This window comes from Cryptomeria japonica, chromosome 7 (assembly GCF_030272615.1).
Source record: "Cryptomeria japonica chromosome 7, Sugi_1.0, whole genome shotgun sequence".
NCBI lineage: Eukaryota > Viridiplantae > Streptophyta > Pinopsida > Cupressales > Cupressaceae > Cryptomeria > Cryptomeria japonica.
Genome location: NC_081411.1, coordinates 498772996 through 498794656, shown reverse-complemented (window position 1 = coordinate 498794656; position 21661 = coordinate 498772996). Strand labels below are relative to the sequence as shown.

The window sequence follows — 21661 nt, the reverse complement described above, 5'->3', positions numbered from 1 at the left end:
GTAGGCAAACTCCGCTTGTGCAAGCATCAAATCCAAACTTCCGGTTTTATCTCCCACTAAACATCTCAACAAGTTTCCCAAACTCCGGTTAACAACTTCTGTTTGTCCATCAGTCTGTGGATGAAAAGTAGAACTGAACTTCAAATCTGTCTTCATCTTCTTCCAAAGTGTTCTCCAAAAATAGCCAACAAACTTAGTGTCTCTGTCTGAAACTATGCTCTTAGGTAATCCATGCAATCTCACCACTTCCTTGAAAAATAGGTCTGCTACATGTAATGCATCTGATGTCTTCTTACAAGGTATGAAATGAGCCATTTTCGAAAATCTATCCACTACCACAAATATAGAATCATTCCCTCTCGGTGTCTTAGGCAATCCAAGTACAAAATCCATGCTTATATCCTTTCAAGGTCTTACCGGTACTGTCAAAGGTTTATACAATCCCACATTCTGACTACTACCTTTTGCAACTTGACAAACTCTACAACTTTGCACATATCTCTTAACATCTTTATGAATCTGGGGCCAAAAGTATTGCTCACTCACCAATGCAACTGTTTTATCAATGTCAAAATGTCCGGCTAATCCTCCACTATGTTTCTCTTTTATCAAGTTCTCTCTCATGGAACTCTTAGGTATATACAACTTAACTCCTCTGAATAACATCCCATCCTGAATGAAATAATCCAACCATTTGCTTCTATCAACCATAACTGGTTGTAATATCCCAGTTATTTTTTTGTTTTTGTTTTTAGGCCAATAATAATCATCCACAAATAGATAACCCGTTAAGGTTAGAAAGCATAAACTGAAAACTTGTTGAAAAATGCAACCCTTCCACTTTCTGATCACCAAGTGCTCAATGTGGGAAGGTGAGAGCATACGGTGAATAGGGGATCATTAGATATCAAATCTGCTGCAAGATGAAGTGGAATACAATATTGGGCGGCAAGCCAGCCCCTTCCGCTTATCCAGCGAGAATGCAAGAAACTTAGCGGTGAACCAGCCAAGAGAAACACACAAAGGCACAAATCACTCGACCGCGATATTTCAGCGGGAGGACTGAAATTACAAACAAGCTCAACTCAACCGCTTATGCAGCGGGAGGACCATTACAATCAATCATCACTCGACCGCTTATGCAGCGGGAGGACTGAATTACAATTCAATTGAAATAGGCGGCAAGCCAGCCTCTTCCACTTTTCAGCGGTATGAGAGTTACATGCCAGAATTGGTCAGTAGTACTACTACTTAACCTTACAATAATCAAGATAGTGAGAGAAGAAGAGTAATGCTGAACATCCAAATAATAAGCATGAAATTTCTGCTAACATCAAAATCTGCAGACTGGAAATACAAAACCAGCAGCCTATGGATTCACTAAAACGCTCATAACTCTCTCATTACTCATCCAATTCACCCAAAATCAGTTCTAAACTAATGCTACACCAGCCACAATGAAAACAAACCCAAAGAAAGCTATCAAAACACCCATATTTATTTTGCACGCTTCCCAATGCACTCACTAAACCCAACGCCTAACCTGGGAAGTTCGATTTTCAATATAAAAATCCACACTCAAAACAAGATGCTAAAAACTTACAAGATGCATCGCCAGTGGTAGGAAGGATGGATGAGCCGGTACCCAGAATGATGGAATCGCCTGGCCAAGAGGTATGAGCAAAATACACTTTCAGCAGTTCCGCGACCAGCAACCAGGAAACACTCCAATCTCATACAAAACACTCCACAATCTGCAAGTCACTCACCAACAACACTGGAAATACATGGACACAACTAGGTACTATCTTGCAAGTATGAAACTGAGACTTAGCTAGGAAGCCACACTTCGAAGCTCAAATTTTCAATCGCCAATTTGGCAGCATAATGATGCAAATTCATATGATAACCAAAATGGGAGCCCAAGGCTCTTATTTATAACTTCTAACTCCCCAAAACCAATTGCAAATGCTTACAAATTCACCCAAATTCAATTTCTTCATTTGCATTTACTTTACCACGTGGACCCAAGGATGGCGCCCAACACATAAGTCAAGGAATCACGCCAAGAAGCATAATACCACGATTTTGACTTAGCAAACATTTGTGGTGAATAAAATAATATCTCCCACATCAAATTGGCGTCCCTTTCTAGACATAAAATTCGCCTAGCACTTAGGAGATAATTATGCGCAATTTCCATAGTCATTAATCAGTAAATCAAATTAATTAAATATTAAACCTTAGGATAAGGAAATAATATTTAATTATATCACTTATGACTCCCATACTGATTATTGCCAAAACCAGGATGAAGTTGAGCCAGGAAGACCACTGAACTGTTGCAAGATCAGGACCCTATCCATTGCCAAAAATAAAAATATGTCATACTGCCACTTACTAAAAATAGTAAGTCATGAACTACTGCTCCGAAAAGCATGATCTTCGCACCCAGTGACAGAGCATGGAGAGCTCAGTAGGACAGTATCACCAAAACGGCCAACGCCTAACTTACTAAAAATAGTAAGTTCTTGCCTCATCAATGCTTGACCCTCATTCTTCATTCCACCTAGCCTACGGGTCTCAGGTTAGCCTAATGGACCACTGGAAAGATATCAACGAGGAGGAGACATTACACTGGTTCTCTGCATGCTTTCCAAAGTTTTGCAAAATCCGGGTCTTCATCATACAAGGTCTTCCAATCTTCAAAACCTAATACTGTCACTCTCATCTCAGTCAACAAATTCCTTCTCCTACTTAATGCATCAACAACTTTGTTATATTTCCCACTTCTATGCTTAAACACAAAGGTGTAACTCTGTAAGAATTCTACCCACCTCATATGTCTCTGATTCAACTTACTCTGATTGTTCAAATACTGCAAAGCTTGATGATCTGTATACAACACAAACTCCTTAGGCAACAAGTAGTGTCTCCATTTCTTCAAGGCTTGAACTATGGCATAAAATTCTTGATCATACACTGAATATCTCTTCCGAGCATCATTCAATTTCTCACTGAAATAGGCTACTGCTCTCCGTTCTTGACTCAAGACTGCTCCTATTGTTGTTCTACTTGCATCACAATCCACTTGAAATACTTTATTGAAATCCAGTAAAGCTAACATAGGCTGCTTAGTCACGTTCTACTTTAATAATTCAAAACTTTTGTTTTCTCTGGTGGTCCACTTGAATTCCTTCAGATCTCCTCTCATGGTCTCAGTCATGGGGTTACAAACTGAACTGAAATTTCTTATAAACTTCTGGTAAAAACTAGTCAATCCATGAAATGATCTCACCTCCCCAATGCTTTCCGGTGTAGGCCACTCAACAATGGCTTTCACTTTGTCAAGTTCCATCTTCAAACTATCCTCAGATATCACAAATCCTAAATAGACTAACTCATCCTTCATGAAAGTACAGTTTTTGATATTGATCAACAACTTTTCTTCTCTCAACCTCTGCAAAACTTGTCTTAATTGCAACAAATGCTCCTCTCTTGTTTTACTAAAAATCAGAATGTCATCCAAATACACAATAGCAAACTTACCCAAGAATTTCTTCAATACCTCATTCATTAGCCTCATGAAGTACTCAATGCATTAGTCAATCCAAAAGGCATCACCAACCATTCATATAGTCCTTCGTTTGTCTTAAATGCTGTCTTCCACTCATCACCTTCTTTGATCTTGATCTGATGATATCCACTCTTCAAATCTATATTTGTAAAGTATTTTGCTCCACTCAAACAGTCCATTATGTCATCCATCCTAGGCAAAGGAAATCGGTATTTCACTGTGATCTTGTTTATTGCTCTTGAATCGGTACACATCCTCCATTCTCCATTCTTCTTAGGTGCTAATACTGTTGGTACTGCACAAGGGCTCAGACTCTCCTTGATCAAACCTTTCTTCAACAGCTCCTGCACTTGTCTATTTAGTTCTTCATTCTTTGCCGGTGTCAACCAATGTGCAACTTTGTTAGGTAAACTAGCTTCGGGAACCAAGTCCATGCAATGACTAATACTTCTCACATGTGGCAATCCATCAAGTACATTATCTGAAATGATATCCTCATATTCTGTTAGCAAATCTTTTATCTCTTTCGAGTGCTCTCCTTCCGGTTTTGGTCTCTCGGTCTTCTTAGGAATTAAGGCAAAACACACATTTTCATGTCTCAGTCCATCCATGAATTTCTTTCCATTTACTAAACAGATTCTAGCATTCGTACAAACTTCATTCTTCAAAGGTTTCTCCAAAGGCAACAAGGTTTGCTTCATCCCATTGGCCACAATAGTGTATGTATTCTTTCTCCCATCATGTATTGCCTGTCTATCAAACTGCCAAGGTCTTCTCAACAAAAGATGACAAATATCCATAGGCATAATATCACACAAAACTTCATCATGATAATTTCCAATTTTGAATTTCACCAAACATTGTTCACTTACTAACAACTTATGTTCATCCTGAATCCACGCTATCTGATAAGGCTTAGGGTGTTTCAATCTCTCCAATTTCAACTTATTCACCATCTCTTCTGAAACAAGATTATCTGAACTACCACTATCAATAACAACTTTACAACACTTACCGGATACCTTACATCTGGTCTTGAACAAATTCTTCCTGTGCAAGGGCTCTTCATCTCTTTTGGTATGACATGTGTGCATTCTGCACACCCATCCCCGTCATGGACAGGGGACCCCCGTCTTTGAGATCTTCTCGTGAGAGTAGGTTCAAATCAGAGTGCCGCTGCAGCCAAATTCGATCTCTTAGGCCAAATTGCGAACCTAAAACTCACAAAAGGGGCCCATAGGCCGAAATTTGAAGCTTTGCAAAACATTCGAACATGCCGAACATGAAGAAGATAAATGAAGAGTTTAAGTATCACGAAATACCTTAGCAAGCCGAAACTTGGAAAACTCCCAAATTGATCCTAAACGCTAAAAATGTCATTGGCTTACAAAATGACTGAAGGAGCCGAAAAGGTTTCAAAATCGTCCAAAATGGCTTCTTTAGCTGAAAAATCACTAAAGTTCAAAATGTTGTAAAGCGTGAAAGGTTAATAAAATCGCGCAAAACGTCCAATATGCTCGGAAACCATTTTCTCAGCCCAATAATAAGTATGGCGTTTTGTAAATTTTTCAAAAACCCCTCTTGGGCCGAAAATCGTGAATTTTACCCAATATGCCCGAAATAATGAACATCTAGCATTTTGGGTGAATTACCCGAAAATGGCTAAAGGGTTAAAATCGCCAAAGTCATCCAACTTGCCGAAAACCTAAAGGAAAAATTCGAAATTCGCGCAAAGTAACTTCTTGAGCCGAAAATCATTCACGCTCATAAATTGAGTTAGAAAGTCGCCACGTGAAAGGCTCATAAATTTCTCTAATCCGCTGATGTTTGTCAGAGAGAGGAGTCACGAGTTCTCATTTCAATTTATTAAGCCGAAAAGTAGACCAAGTGGGAATCGCACGATTCATTTATTCAGGCCGATAAACCTTTAATAGGCCGAAACAAGATTTCGAAGTCCGCGAATCAAGAAGACAGATCAAACTTCATGTAAAAAGTAAGAGATTCAAAGATACATGTCACAAAGAGCTTCTCTAGCCCGAACTCCACCGAGACGAAGCCAGACGTTTAGAATTTAATTTTTGTTAAATTAATTTTAATTTTTCAAATTGATTTATTAAAGTGAGATTAATTGTTCGTAGGTCGAAGGCATCGTCATCCCGAAGAACCAGGAGAAGGCCTGAAATGTTAAGGAGCCAGGCACTGAAAGCTGAAGAAGAAGATGCAAGAACGTGCTGCAGTAGCGCGAGAGCAACCGAGCATTGGGAAGCGTGTCGCTGAACAAAGCTGAAGTCCACCATCGGGACCAAAGACCGAAGAACACTTCGAATGCGGCAAGTCTATGCATTCTCGAGAAATACACAGTTGGATTTAATTCCAGAAGTTCAGTTTGATTGAATCTGTTTTATTGTAAAACTACCTGTGGGCCCCACTCAGATATTTTGAAAGAAAGGGGAAACAAGTCAGCTGTGGACAGTTATGTCCAACTACCGGATAGACCCAAATTAAAGTCTAGACAGTTGCAGGTAGTTGGGATAGTGGTTGGATAGATGACTAAGAGTTTAATGGGCATGGGTTAAAGTTGCCAGCTTCTGGGAGGCAGATCAGGACCCTTGGATGCAATCTATCCTAGCCTTCAATTCAATATTGTAAAATCTATAAAAGGTAGAGGCCTTTCTTTTGGAAAGGGTTAGAATTTTGGTGGTTAGATTGTTAGAGAGTTAGATTTTAGAAGTTAGAATAGGTTAGATTAGAGGAGTAGCATAGAGATGCTGCAGAAAGTGTTGTAATAGGCAGCTGAAATCAAAATATGGACATTGATTTGGTGTTTATTGTCTTGTTTTCATCCTGTTTGCATGGTTTCTTTCAGCATTTTAGATAGATCTTTCTGTTTTGGGTGTGCAGGTATTTGATAGATTCAGGCTCATACCATTGAGGATATAGTGATTGTGTATCCTTTCGTATGGTTAACTTGAGCCTTTGAATTGTGCTTAGTTCAATTGTAGGTGTCCGTCTGAGCTGCGCCGAAATTGGGTGCTTAGCCGTGCGTTTGCAGTCTGAAAATCTTCCAAGTCCCTTTGAAGATTGCACCGTTCCTGCGAGGTTGTGAGCCATTTTGGCCATTCAGGGATTGGTTATGTTGAATCCGTCTACCCGCATAACAGTCTTGTTAGTTTTAGATCTCCTATCCCTTCCCTTTTAATTTTATTTCGCAATTCGAGAATCACAGCAGACCAGCTAGTTGCAAAATCGTAAGACACCTTGCGCTCCCAGCAAATCACATCAATCACTGAGTAATCCTGCAGTCAAGACCTAACAATCGAAACCTTGAAGTCATCCCCATTCATACATTGAAACAACATTAGGGATTTCCTTATCTCAAGAGAGGATAGGATACTCGGCGAGATCATTCTATTCTGCATTGGCCGGATGGAGTCTTAGCAATGCGATTTTAGCCACGTCATCATGACACAAGGCTCTCCTCATCATCAACAGTTCTCCATCTTCCGGTTTATTGTCTGCTCCGGTGGGGTTTTCTTCCACCACTGTTGTTCTTCCGGTAGCCTCTATTTTCTTACACTCAAATGCACGATGTCCTTCTCCTCCACACTTTAAGCAGGTTCCTCTAAATGTCCTCTTATCTTGTCTTCCAAAGTTCTCATTCTGGTAACCATCCGATTCTCTCCTCCGGTAGAAATATTTATCATCCTTCTGGTATGAATTACCTTCTTTGGTCACTTCCTTGTCCTTGTTCCGATCTGTACTGGTTCCTCTTCCTCCGGTATATCCTCTTCCTCCTTGAAATCTTCCTCTGGTAATCCTTCCACCTCTACCTCTCTGTCTCTGCTCATGTCTTTTTTTCAATTTCTCTTCAACCTATAATGCATACTGGTAAGTGTTGTGCATTGCACACACTCCCTGTCGCCGACAGGGTCTCCCTTGTTTCTTTTCTGGTTTTCGTCTCGCCCGGTGTAGGATTTTGATTTTTATCTGCCATTTTGAGATTCAACAGGTAGTAGTGAAGCAATGATCCTGCAAGAGAATGAGCCCGCCCGTTTCCTCCAGTCCTGAGGAGTTCGTAGGAGGTCAGGAATGATCTCGTTCATGATGAGAGGTTTGAATCAGCCCGTGCAGGAGATGGGGCGTCCGTAAGTTTTAAGTCTCAAGGCCAGGGGGCCAATTTACAGAGAGTCTCGCATTTTGAGATGTTCAAGATTTCTTCCAAGGGAGACTAGTTTTCGCATGAGTTTGAAAATTGGCTAAGTAGACAAGAATGTCAGTTGTCCATGGGTTTGCAAAAGGGCCTTTTAGGCCGAATTTCCGGTGGAGTCTGAAAATTTCCCTGAAGAATAGATTGGCTATTTGGTAGTCTTTGTGTTCTGTGGAGACTGCAAGGAAATGGGCATACTTCGTGAGTCTGTCTACCACCACAAAAATGCTATCCTTTCCTTGTGTCTTTGGCAACCCTGTTATGAAACCCATAGAAATGCTCTCCCACTTTTGATTGGGAATAGGTAATGGTTGAAGCAAACCAGCTGGGTGGATGAGTTCAGTTTTATTGCGTTGACAGGTTAGGCAACTCTTGTACATATTTTTGGACATCTCTTTTTTGGTCTTTCCATGCATACTTTTCCCTAATGTGTTTATAAGTTTTATAGTATCTTTGATGTCCTAACAAGGGGTTATCATGGAATTCTTTTAGGATTTTGCTTCTGAATCTGGTCTGAGGGGTCAAGTATACCCTTCCCTTGTACAAGATGAGATCTCCCCTAACATTAAAATCTTCATTGGGAGGGTTTCCCTTCAAAATTTCCTTTGCTTGTGGATCTTGGTTATATTCATTAAGGATTTCTTCCTTCCAGTCCTTTGAAATGCTGGTAAGGGTATTAAGGCGGGCTCTTCGGGATAATGCATCTGCTGCCCCGTTATTTACCCCTTTTACATATTCTATATCAAAGTTGTAGGCTTGTATTTTGCTCACCCATTTTTGTTGCCTATCATTAAGGTCCTTTTGGCTCAAGAAGAAGCGTAGGCTGTTATGATCGGTTTTTACGCTAAACTTCCCACAGACAAGGTATTGGCGAAATTTGGCCAAGGCGTGCATTATGGCTAGCATTTCTTTGTCATAAATAGAGTAGTGTCTTTCTGGTTCGGTAAGTTTACGACTCTCAAAGGCTAGGGGGTGTTTCTTATGCATGAGGACTGCCCCAATTCCCGCTGCGGATGCATCACATTGTAGTTCGAAAGGTATAGAGAAGTCGGGAACGGTCAATACTGGACATGAGCTCATGGTTATTTTAAGTTGTTCAAAAGCCTTTTGGGCTTGGTCATTCCATGTGAAAGCCCCTTTCTTAGTTAGATTAGTAAGGGGTGCTGCAATCTTGGACAACCCTTTTACAAAACGTCTATAGTAGCTGCATAGTCCCACAAATCCCCTTAATTGTGTTAAGGTTCTAGGGGTGGGCCATTCCGTGATGGCCCTGATCTTTTCTTCATCAACACTTACTCTGGCCTCACTAATTTTGTGTCCGAGGTAGATGATTTCTTTCATCCCAAATTCGCACTTGGAGACTTTGGCATATAATGATTCAGACTCAAGAATATTTAATACCTCCTCAATGTGCCGGAGATGTTCTTCCCATGTATTGCTGTAAATAAGTATATCATCAAAGAATATTAGAAGAAATTTCCTCAATTGTTGCCTGAACGTATGATTCATGCATGACTGGAAAGTGGCTGGGGCATTCGTGAGACCAAATTGTAGGACCAAAAACTCGAAATGCCCATAGTGACATCTGAATGCTGGTTTGGGAATATCCTCTTCCCTCATTCTAATTTGATGGTATCCTGACCTTAGATCAATTTTAGAGAAATATCTTGCTCCGTGCAGTTCATCCATTAATTCGTCAATTCTCAGAATGGGGTATCGATTTTTTATAGTCTTTTTATTCAGGGCCCTATAATCTATGCACATTCTCATCATCCCGTCTTTCTTCTTGACCAATACCACTGATGAAGCAAAGGGGCTGTTGCTTGGCTGGATGTGTCCCATTTCTAATAACTCTTTTATGGTTTTTTCAACCTCCTCTTTGAATTTGTGGGGGTGGCGGTAAGGAGTGGTAATGACGGGTTTTGCTCCTTCTAATTCAATGGAGTGTTCAAATCCCCTTTTTGGGGGTAAGCCCGGGGGAATGTCTTCGAAGACTTTTTTGTGTCCTAAGGATGGGTTGTATATCACTATGAACGGTTTGATTTTCGGTCGGAGATTTATCCAAGACCATACATTGGGCGACCCACTCTCCTTGATCGTGCCTAAGGATTTTCTCCATTTTATTACATGATACAATCTTTGGAGAGCCATCGGGAATTCCTTTTAATGTTATCTCTCTCCCTTCATGTTGGAAGCATATCTCTCGATTCAGACTGTCCATGGTGAACCGGTCCAATGAGTTTATCCATGGCATCCCCAAAATGATGTCATTCTCTAAGTTCACCACAAAGAAGTTCCCCCCAGGGTGACTTCCAATTGAGGTATAATTTTAGTGCACCTGTCTATGACTTCGTTGCCCATGATCACTTCAAATCCTCCAAATTCTTGAGTTTTTAACCTTCTCTTTGCTGCTAAGTGTTTGCTAATGAAATCATGTGAGGCTCCTGTGTCTACCAAAGCGATTACTTTTTGTCCTTTGATTATCCCTTTGAGTTTGAAGCATCTATTCTCACTTCCTTGAGTGATGACTGCCAAGGTACCCGGCTCGTTGCTTTCAAACCTGGCCCTTTTATAGGGTCTTTCCTCATCCCGTATTTCTTCTGTGTTATTTAACTGTCCTCTTTTACATTCATGGCCCTTCCCCCATGGGGCCTTGCATTTGAAACATAACCCTTTCTCCATGAGTTCCTCTCTCTCCTTACATCGGTGATTCAAACTCCAAGGTTTTTTGCAAAAGCGACAGGGCCTTTCCCGGTGGTCCCTCATTCCTATGCGGTGTTTTGGCTGAGATGTTCTTGGGGGCACTAAACTCGACCATCCTAGTTTTCTTAATGGCCTCTACTAAATTTTGTGGTTCCAAGGGTTTTACAAAAAATTTAATAGTCTTTCAAGCCTTCTAAAAACATGTAAGTAAGCCTTCTCTGGGATAGGTCGGGGACCATTACTGATAGGTTTTGGAATTGGTCGATATAGTCTTCAATGGTTCCTGTTTGCTTAAGGTGGGTTAACTCTTGGAAGTACCATTCTGAGTCTTTCTGGTCAAACCGGCTGATGAGTTTTTGGGTAAACTCATTATAGGTGGAGATATTTTTGTGGCCTAGGGTAATGAGACCGTTATGCCACCAATTATGGGCTGCTCCGGTTAAATGGAGTATGGCAAATTTTATAGCATCTCCTTTGGTCATGGGGCTGTATGAAAGTTACGTATCTAGTTTTTGGACCCAAGCTTGGACGATATCCTTTCCTGACCCATCAAAGCATGGTAGGGACATTTTGTTAACTTTAGCTTTGAGGTCTTTACCCATAGGCTTCCTCCTTCTACCTTCATTAGTCTTGGACTCTCAGAAGTCCCTGAAGGAAACCACCCTCTGAACTTCTGGCTCTAATCTAGCATAAATTTGGGCGATTTCTTCCACCCCAAGTGTGGCTTGCTCCTCTTCATCTCCCACATGTTCTTCTCCAGGAATAAATTCGGGAATTGTTTGTCTAGAACTTTGAGGAGATCGTTCATTATCGACGTGATTAGAGTGTGTCTCTCTTCTAGGGTTTGGAATATCTCTATTGTTGCTGTTTGTACTTTGGAGGATTAATTGGCTCATTCTTTCGAATTTCTCATTGGTTTGCTCCATGAAAGTCTGAAGTTGTTGGGCTAATTGATCGGCCATTGCTTTCGTGCCTTTCTTTCTCTGATATGTGATCATAAACTAAGACTCCTTTCCATAGGTTGGCAGGATTATGCTCTGATACCACTGTAATGTCCCTACTAGTTAGAGATCACTGTCCTGCAAAACAAACTGTTAGAATGCAACAAATATATATATAACTAATCTAATTTGCAATTAAAGTTCAATTACTTAATTAAAACTAGTCTCAAATCTTATTTAATAAAAAGGATACGAATTCAGTACTGGGTTATGTCCTTAGGTGGTTAAATTGCCCACCTTCTTGGAACCCATCATGGTTCCAAGCCTTACCAGGAAATCGAAGGATATTTCAATTCCTGTCTTGGATGTAGCATTTTACATCCAAGCCTACCAAGGAAGATCATCATATATCATCAATTCCTTGCCTTGGATGATACATCTTATCATCCAAGTCTACCAGAGAGGACTGACTAGACCCGTCTCTTCTTGGGTGAACTTTGACACTCAAGCCTTAACACATATGCATATAAATACTCAGTATATACTGCCTACCAGGGATTATCATAATCCCTGAATTAGGCTAAGGGAATTTATAGCCACATTATTCATATAACATTCTACATTTCATTATCATTTTTAAATCCATAATTTATGCCTACATTTACATATTCCTTAATTCCCATTATTGATCCTATATACATATAAATATTCTGCATACATATATATATCCATTGCTACATACACATGAGATAATATCATTACCCTACTATAACTCTGTTAAAGGAATTGGTATATTATTATGTATGACAGAACCATCATTAATATATATGTGTGTGTGTGGCACACACGTCCACACACACATATACCCCTGTGGCCAGTAAGTACCGCTTACCTGTTCGCAGTCCGCAGTCCTCCTGTCTTCGTCTCTTCCGTGCCACTCCCTTTGCTGTGGTTGCCTTCCTTATACCCCGTGGAGGGGAAGTGTTGCGTCCCTCGACGGGTCCCTTCCACGGGAAGGGGTGTGACGGTGTTCGCAGCCCAGGCTGCGACTACCGTCCCACCACTTGCCACGGGGGGGTGTAACCGCGATGTATTCGCAGCCCTTTATAAGTAACACACAACATCTTAATTTCGTTAATTAACATTATTCACTTAATAATATATTTCTTCATTATTTAATATATTAAATACATTAACATGGTTTAATCATTTATTTATATTAACCTTATTTAATATATTAACAATATTTAATGATTTATTTCTTTTTGCAATATATTAACATTATTTAATCTATTAACATAATTTTAATAATTGCTTTCTTCATATTATATATTTCTACTAGACCCCATAATATATGCTATTATTATTATTGGTGTGTTTTAATAAAATGTACATCAGGTTATCACAGTTTGATTGAAGATTGCCCAAGTAAAAATTCAGTTTTAGTGGATTAAAATTTCTAATAAAGCTTACATCGCATGAAATCAAACTATTCTTATGGTAGAAGTGTTATCTTTTTTATTATTTTTCATGTAAAATATTGTAAAACCTTATAAATAAGTGCACTTGGCACATAGTTTGAAGATACATTATTGTTGATTCGGTATCATTTATTCAATAAAATTAAAATATAGCAAAAATTGTTGTTGTGATGTTCTATGTCATTATTATTGTGCTTTTATGAATTGAATGCCACTCAAAGTTTATTGAAAACTTTGTCATGCAGTAGATGTTAAGTTGGTAACCGTAGCTGTGGATGAAATTATTGTATTCAGTTTATAATGTTATGTAGGTGTGTTGAGGTAGATTAGATTGGTTTTAGAAAATTTGTAAGCTTTATATTATAGGTTTACTTAGTGTTGGCGATTGTGGTTTTGAATTTGATAACTTATTTCAATCTACCAAAGTGTTTGTGTCCTTGTGTTTAAGCTTATTCAATCCTTATGTGTACTTGCACTCCTCAATGTCCGCATTTAATTGTATAGCATAAGTGTGGTAGTTGTATGGTTTTCATTTAGTCAAAAGAAAAAAAATTGCCTTGTTGATTTGCCCTAGGTAAATTGAAAAAGGCACATGTTTAGTTTTGTTTAGCATGAGCAAGAACCACCCTATAAAACACTATACAGGTTGCAAATAGCAATTACATGTTGTTTAGACTAGGTTAGTTTTTGTTATAGAGAGCTTCTTCAAATATGAAGAGTGGGTCTACAAAACTGTTCTGTTATGTGTCGTATTGAAAGGTGCAGATTAAAATGCTAACATCATTGCTAAATGTTAATATCTCTATGAGATTACATTATTTTGTGAACTAATATGTAATGTGATGTTCAACTTATCTTGTGCTTAGCTCCCTTATCATTCTTCATTGTGCAATATTTTAGATTTCATGCCAATGTGTGATCTGGCTATGTAGTGAAATGGACAAATGTATTACTTAGCTTTGGTGGAGAAAAATATAACCATGACCAAAAGACACTAGTCATGCATAGGGAATCGCTTTCTTCATGTCTTGTGTCCCTTTCAAGTATTACTCTTTTAGAGTTCAAAAAATAACTGCATGTTCTTACATTTTTAATTCTATCACTGGAAATGAAGCTTATTTCTTTTATGTTGTAAATTTAAATTTTTTGTTTCTATAGTTCAGAGAAAGCACTGATTTTCATTGTTTGTTTTGGAAGTTGTGCAATACCATTCATTTGCAACATTTATGAATGGAATTTTTAAGGGAATTCATAGTTTTGGAATTGATTATTTGAGATGGATTTTCAGGGCTGTATGTGAGTCGAAACACTTACATCCGTGCAGGGATTGCAGAGTGGAAAACTACTAATCCAGTGCATGTGGTATGGCATTGGAAAGTTTAATATTTATTTTTCTTTAGTAAAGTTAAGTTATATCTAGCTACAATGTTTTAAATTAGTTATGAAATTTTCTATTGAGTTATTGATTTTGAATAGCATAACCTAACTAAATCTTATTGCCAAAGATGAAAAAACACTAAGGAAACAGAGAATGAAATATGAAAGATGTTGAAATTTCAGGTGGTAAAGGGATCAAGTGCAAACGGAGCTATTTGAGTTTCAGAAAACTCTCTATGACAATGGCAAAACAAAGAAATGGGGTCTCTGATCTCAAATTTACCCCAAGTGGGAAAGGGCTGTAAAACAGTTTAAAAAATTAGTCAAATCCTACAGTTTCCTTTAACAGTGCTCATTTGCGATCAGATTATCAAGATGGAGGCAAAGTGATGGTGAAATCCCTAAGATGTTTAGATAAAAAGCTACGTTGGCAATTCTTTTTCAAAATGGTTTCTTTGAAGTGGCTATTAATGAACTAGTGTTAGAGCTGAACACGAGGCATACCCAATAGTTTTGAGACCAGAAGATTCCATTATAGAATTTGAGTGATTGATAACATCAGATGGAAAAGATAATGCAGGAGCAAAGAAAGATTCATTCCCTTTGATGGCAGCCCTATCCCATTTATTACCTTCATAGGCAATGAGGAATCTATTGTAAGAAACATTTAGTTCCATAGGCCTTTTATTGTTCAAGGCATTATGGCCAAGAAGATAAGCAACTCTATGTTGGAGATTGTGGATATTGTGGGCAGCATAGTTTAAAAACTTGAATTTGGCAAAAACTTGACATACCCAAATTTGACTCGGACTTGGCAAAATTCTTGAACATTAAAACAAACAAATTTATTGACTTGGACTTGCTTTGGAGCAAGTTGATCTTTTACTTGAACTTAGAGTTGGTGCCAAGACTTGGCAAATTGAAAAAAAACATGAAATATAGAGATTTTTAAGGATTTAAAACTTGTGTGATTCACCCATTAATAAATAAACTTTAAAGCCACAATAAACTAATCAGATAGAAAATATTTTGACCATATACACAAGTAGACATCGTCCACAAGTATAAAATGAAATTTAACTTTTACCTAAAGGAAACAACATTGTTAGATATATAAATTTAAAATTATAAATATTGTCAAATGTATTTAAATCTCATGAATTATGAAATCCATGGCATCAAAAAAATATCAGAACTAAAAATATAAGTCTACGGCTTAGAGGAGCTTGCATCACTCATCCCAACATCATTGCAAGCCCTACATTGATATCTAAGATAGGTCTTGGATGATGATGCAACCATGATATTTTCTTGTGTCTCAATGACACCAACATCCAAGGGGTTTCCTTGTCCTCTATCCTCCTCTACCATGGCTACTGCCTTTGCTTCTTGATCCACTTGATCAACCCATGCAAGGTCATCATCACTAAAGAGAGGATCATCAACCTTGGTGATCCAACGTGACTATGGTTCAAGCTCCACTAGACTGATGGGAGATAAGTCAACACCCAAGATTTGTTTTGATGGAGGCAAAGGTTGTAATGAACATACACAATATCATTCAATCTTTGCACTAACAAATAATTGCATTTTTTGGACTGTATATGCTCAAATATAGTCCAATTGCACTCACATCTAGAAGAGTTGCATGGTTGTCTCAAGTCTCAAGACATGAGTTGTAATCCTTCCAAGATTTGACACCTTATTACCACACCTGTCCATCATGCATCTAAATGTGAAGAAATAAAAATCAATCTCATTGTCCAACTTTGAGTTTCACTTTCCATATTAATGTAAAAGAGGGAAAAGTTTTAATTTTTAAATTTTAAATTATGTTTTAATAGACTTTTAGCTAGTTGCAATGTCGTTTGAATTGTCTTGTATATGTCTCATGCAAAGTGGTCTCCTTGTGCAAGCCTAAATATCTCTATCTCAGTTATTATCTTGACTTCAAAGTTTAACCAAAGACTCGGGTGCTATTCACTCTACAATTGTTAAAGACCACTCAAGATCTCATCAATCTTAAAATATGGGTGGAATTGGAATGCTGGATTGAGGAAATAGGTAGCTGCATGCAAGTGCTTGTGAAGCTAAAGGTGCCATTGTTGATCAATGACCCCTCATGTGGGATAGTACTTATCCTGAACCCCTAAATAAATAGATCTAATGGCCTTTGCCCTATCCATTGCAATCTTCCCATCAAAAAATTGTTGGAGAGCAACTAAAGGCTTTGTGAACTACATTGTGAAACATCAACATAAGTAAGTGTGAACAAAAATAAGAAAATGAAATGGAAATATGAACAAAAATATAATTAAAATTCACGTCTACAATCTCTCTGGCCAATTGCCAAGAACTATGCACATCAAAGATCCAATCAATCACATCAACTCCTGCATTAGTCTTTGCATATGATCATGTACATTTTAGAGTATTCTTCACTAACAAACGTGTGCCTCAAATTGGCCTTTGACTAAAGCAAAGATTGCAATGTGATAAAATTGGTCGAGTGGGTTATTCCAAGACGAGCCAACTCTTTCTTGTTGTAAATTTTCTCATTAGGTTGAGGAACCAAGTATGATTATATATGTATTTACAAATATTTTTTGCATACTCTACATGTTTTGATACATGGAAGTTTGTCAAAATCTTCCAATGTGAGGTCAAGGCAATTGGCAACATAAGAGTCCAAAATAAGGAGTGCTGCCTATCCATGTGAAGTCTACCTACAACAATATAATTTGCTGCGTCATTTGTAATTATTTGCATTACATTCTCCTCCTAACCCTCCTTTGATCAATATTCCTTCCAAAGCTTCACAGAGAAATTCAACATTTTTTGTGTATCCTGAAGCATCAATTGACTTCAAGAACACTATGCCACCCGAGAAAGAAAGAAATTTGAAGTCTACCTACTACAATATAATTTGCTGCATCATTTGTAATTATTTGCATTACATTCTCCTAACCCCATTTCACCAAGATTCCTTCCAAATCTTCACAAAGAAATTCAACATTCTTTGTGTATCCAGAAGCATCAATTTACTTCAAGAACACTATGCCATCCGAGAAAGAAACAAAATCAGCAATTTTTATTGTTTTATTCTCATTTTTTTAATATTTGTAACATTTTTTAACTACTCGTTATTTACTCTTTTAATTAATTTGTTCTCAATTTTATATGTTCTCTTTTTAGTGTTATTCTTTTCCTATTGTTATCTCTTTATTATAGTTTAATTTATTATCGATATCTCTTTCCTTATTTCTTAGGTTTTGTTTTATCTTTTGTGCTAATTTTTACAGTACTTTAGTAATAATGGATGTCTAGGAAGCCTTTTACTTATTGTTTTTTCATAGTTTATCTTATGATTTTTGATTGTTTATAGATAACTATATAATTTAGTGCTATTTTTTCATTATTTTTAATACTTGGTACTTTTTGTGATAACTTGTCCTTTATTTATTATACTTATAACTATATTGTTTTATTTATTATTCATTCCCTTTCTCTTGTTTTTTCAGTTTGGATAATATATAAAATTATTATAGTTTATGTTATTATGTTTATCATTCTTTTGTGTTTGATATCTAATTATTACATTAAACTTTCTATATATATATATAAGCTTTTACAGATATATTTTTAATAAATGTTATGTTTGTGTTTGTTCTCTATTAAGGTCATATGTATTTATTTATTTACTCTCTTTGAGTTCTGTGTACTTCCTTCCCTCTCTATTCCCTCCCCATCCCTACTTTTTAGGGTGTCTTAGTCTACAACTTACCATTTCTCCTTCTCCTTATGCACTCTCTCATCCTGATGATGGATCGCACAGTGTGATTTGAAACGTTGATGCAAAAACTCACGCAATTAAACCCCAAATCAACGAATCTCAACATAATGGATTGTGGAAATCTATTGTCATTAAAATCAGCAATTCAATAAATTAGAAATTAAAAATCTTAATCACTAAATCAATGGTTTCACGAAGTACAATTACTTGACGAAGAAACAAGAAAATTCAATAATGTTCTATTTCTTCTATGGGTTCAACCATCATCCCTAATGGTGCAACCCTTCTTCCATAAGGCATACTATTTATCAATTTTGGGACCTTTTGACTCAAAATGGAGCCCTTTTTCTCCTCTTTATTAGAGGCTTTGAACCTTGTACCACAAATAGTAATGACATTATTGTATTCTTCCATTAAGGAGATATAAAAGAAATAAAATAAGTACTATAAATTGAGAGTTTAATTTTGAAATCTACAATGTTGCATACCACTAAATACAAAAATTCAGTAAACACAAATTAAAGTATGTATTTCAAAACATAAATAATAATAATTATCTAGCAACATGAAATGAAATAGTGTAATAGAACCGAAAGTCTCCAATTGCACTTCTTGCGGCATTTGGCTTATCCTTGTTCCAACCCATGCTCTCTGGTAATGGTTGGGAACCTGATGTAGTGCATAGAAAAAAAATGAATCTATATTAGAAGAAAATCCATGAATTTTAGGCTATATACTTGCACTCACTACCACTACCATTACTCATAGATCTAGGAAATGGAGGAATGGAAGAAGTCTCTCTACCAATGGCTGTCATTTCTTCTCTCTGCCTCTTTCTTAAATTTTTTTGTTTCTCAAAAGTCTTTAATTGACTTTGCAATAACTTTAGGAGGTACTATACACATGGTTTAGCATCACAACATGGTATGTGTGCAAGGTGATACTTTAGTCGATTAATACCTCCCCCAAACATTTTTGTTTTGCGATGGATACATGTTATCTCCCATTTTTTTGCCCCAAGAATGACATGTTTCCAACAAGAATCCTTTCTAGTTGGATTCAAAATTTTGATTGAAAATTGGAACTATTTATGATTTTCATTTTCAATTTGGATTTGAATTTGAGGAGCAGAGCGAAATGGCGGCACTGGATGGCAGCAAGATCGGCACTGGCGAAAGGAGCAGGATTAACGATGTGCGCTGTTCTAGCGCTCAGTCTACGAAGGTTGGATCTTGGAGCGATGAAGCAGACATTGCCTTCCCCATCGAATCAGGTAGATTGCATGCTGTTCAGAAACCGGTTAATGTTGGGAAAGCAGATATGGTCCAGGGCAACAGACATTCCAGACCGTGGTTAAACTATGGAAACGCTTATTCAAGTGGTAACCAGTGCCCTATTGACCCGCTTAAGTGGAAGGAGAATGGTTTAATTTGGAATAACAAAGGCTGGTTTCGCAAGGCTAAGCATCCCGCATCCGAGGCCCTCGAAACTGGTATCCACCACCTGAACCTAGCATTTCCGGTGCGGCACCCGAGAGAGGCAATCCTCACACTGACTCTTTTTTGGTTCCCCCGATTGATCATGGTAATCTCCAAAAGCGGAATGGGCGCTTCAGGCAAGATATCTCAAGGGCGGACCAAGCCAGGTTTTGGAGATCCAACTTCCGTCCTAAAAATCGGAAGCCTTGATCGAACCAAGAAAGACGCCCTGACTTTCGAAGAGCCGCGTCCCTCCCTCAGCGACCCTGTTTTCATAAACCGGTAAGAAAAACCTCAAGACCCACCATCTTTTTGGATGATAAAATTAATTCTGCTAGGTCAAATTTGCTTGAGTCTTGCCTTTTCATCAAGTGGGGTGGTGGAAAGCGGGTTAAGGACAAATTTGAATCCTGGTGTAGAGCGCAGTGGGGAAAGGATATTAACATTAATATTCTCCCGACTGATTTCTATATGATTGAATTTATGAGCAATAAGGAGAAATGGCAAGCTAAAAATAAAGGTCCATACATCTTAGATGGCATTGAAGTTCACACCATTGATTGGCAACCCAATTTCAACCCCCGAACGCATGTATTGCCGGACAGCAAGGTATGGATAAGACTGTATAATTGTCCCTCGGATTATTGGCACATTGATGTCATTAAGGATATATGCAAAGACCTTGGCACCTTTGTATCGGCAGGTGACATCTTGGAGGATAAATTATGGGGAAGCTTCCTCAGAATTTGTATTAGCATAGATCAAATCACCAAGATCCCCGACAAAGTCAGAATTATTGGGGCAGGGAAGATCTGGATCCAAAAGATTGATAAGAAGATCAGCTGCATATTTGTCCTAAATGCTTCTCCTTAGATCATACCGGTATTAGTTGTGATGTTTCGGCTACGATACATCGGAGTTATTCTTGTATGCAATCTCCTATTGAGGTAAAACTGCAACCGGAACCTCCTATTGCCTTTGACACTGGGGAAGCTTTTTGCAATGATACTCTTGACAAGGAGAATGTTCCACTAACGGAGGCAACCCCTTTAATCATAGTTCCTCCTCCTCTGGTCAAAGCGTGAGCCAACAAGATCTTCTCACACTTTTGGAGAAGACCAAAACCCTACAGGCAGACATTGAATCCAAGTTAGCGGATTCACTTCCACCCTCCCCTTTTGTGTCCAGGAATCAACTGGTAATTGAAGATGGCAATCTTCACTCTCAGGGTATGGAGACTGGCACTATGAGGGAGATGGGAGGGCAGATCTGCTCCTCGATAGGCATTGAACTGGAAGATGGTGAAATTGAAACCTCCTCCTCGGAGGGGGAGGAAGACTTTGAACCTGACTCAGATCTTATATTGGAGGGTACTTCAAAAGGTTTTGGTAAGTCGGATTCAACTATTGACAAACCAAATTTTAAGCCAAAAGGTGTGCGGGGGCGCAAGTCCAAAAAAGTTATGCTAGCAGTGGCTGGTGTTGCCAGTGGTCAAACCAAACTTAATTTAGGGAAGGGAATTGCCCTTCCCCAGGAGCAATGAAACTCCTATCTTGGAATGTCAGGGGCATCAATGCCCTTGACAAATGGCGCTTGATTAAGCGCCAGATTGATGACACCAAAGGAGATATTTGGCTACTACAGGAAACTAAATGGAGCAAGGTTGAGATTGCTGCTAAAATGAGAGTTTGGAAACAGTGGAATGGGCTTTTTAGGCAATCGGTTGGAGCCTGTAGTGGCTTGGGTATCATTTGGAACCCCATGAATGTTAAGATCTCACTTGTTGGGGAAGATAAGTATTGGCAACATTGCTCGGTTACTATTCTTGGACGGAATGAGAATTTCAATCTTTTCAATGTGTACGGACCATCTACTGCTGGTGATAAACGAGCTCTCTGGGATCTCTTATCCAGTAGACTAAATAGTATTACTGAAGGTAGTTGTGTGGTAGCTGGGGACTTCAATGCGATCCTTTCTGGCATTGAGAAAAGTGGGGGTATTCAGAGGACTGGTACATCCCAGAAGGACTTTTTGGATTTTGTTGAGAAGAATAACCTTTTAGACATTGTTCCGAAAAATGGAATTTTCACATGGACGAACCAGA

At 38.3% G+C, this 21661-nt stretch overlaps 1 protein-coding gene across 2 annotated transcripts in view; it reads left to right on the top strand.

The window, feature by feature from the left end:
* Positions 1-21661, top strand: part of LOC131060183 (F-box protein 7) — a 336958-nt gene that overhangs the window by 197530 nt on the left and 117767 nt on the right. For both annotated transcript variants that reach the window (XM_057993325.2, XM_057993326.2), the window contains one exon: positions 14198-14271. In XM_057993325.2, the coding sequence (XP_057849308.2) occupies positions 14198-14271 (74 nt within the window). The remainder of the gene's footprint in view (positions 1-14197; positions 14272-21661) is intronic.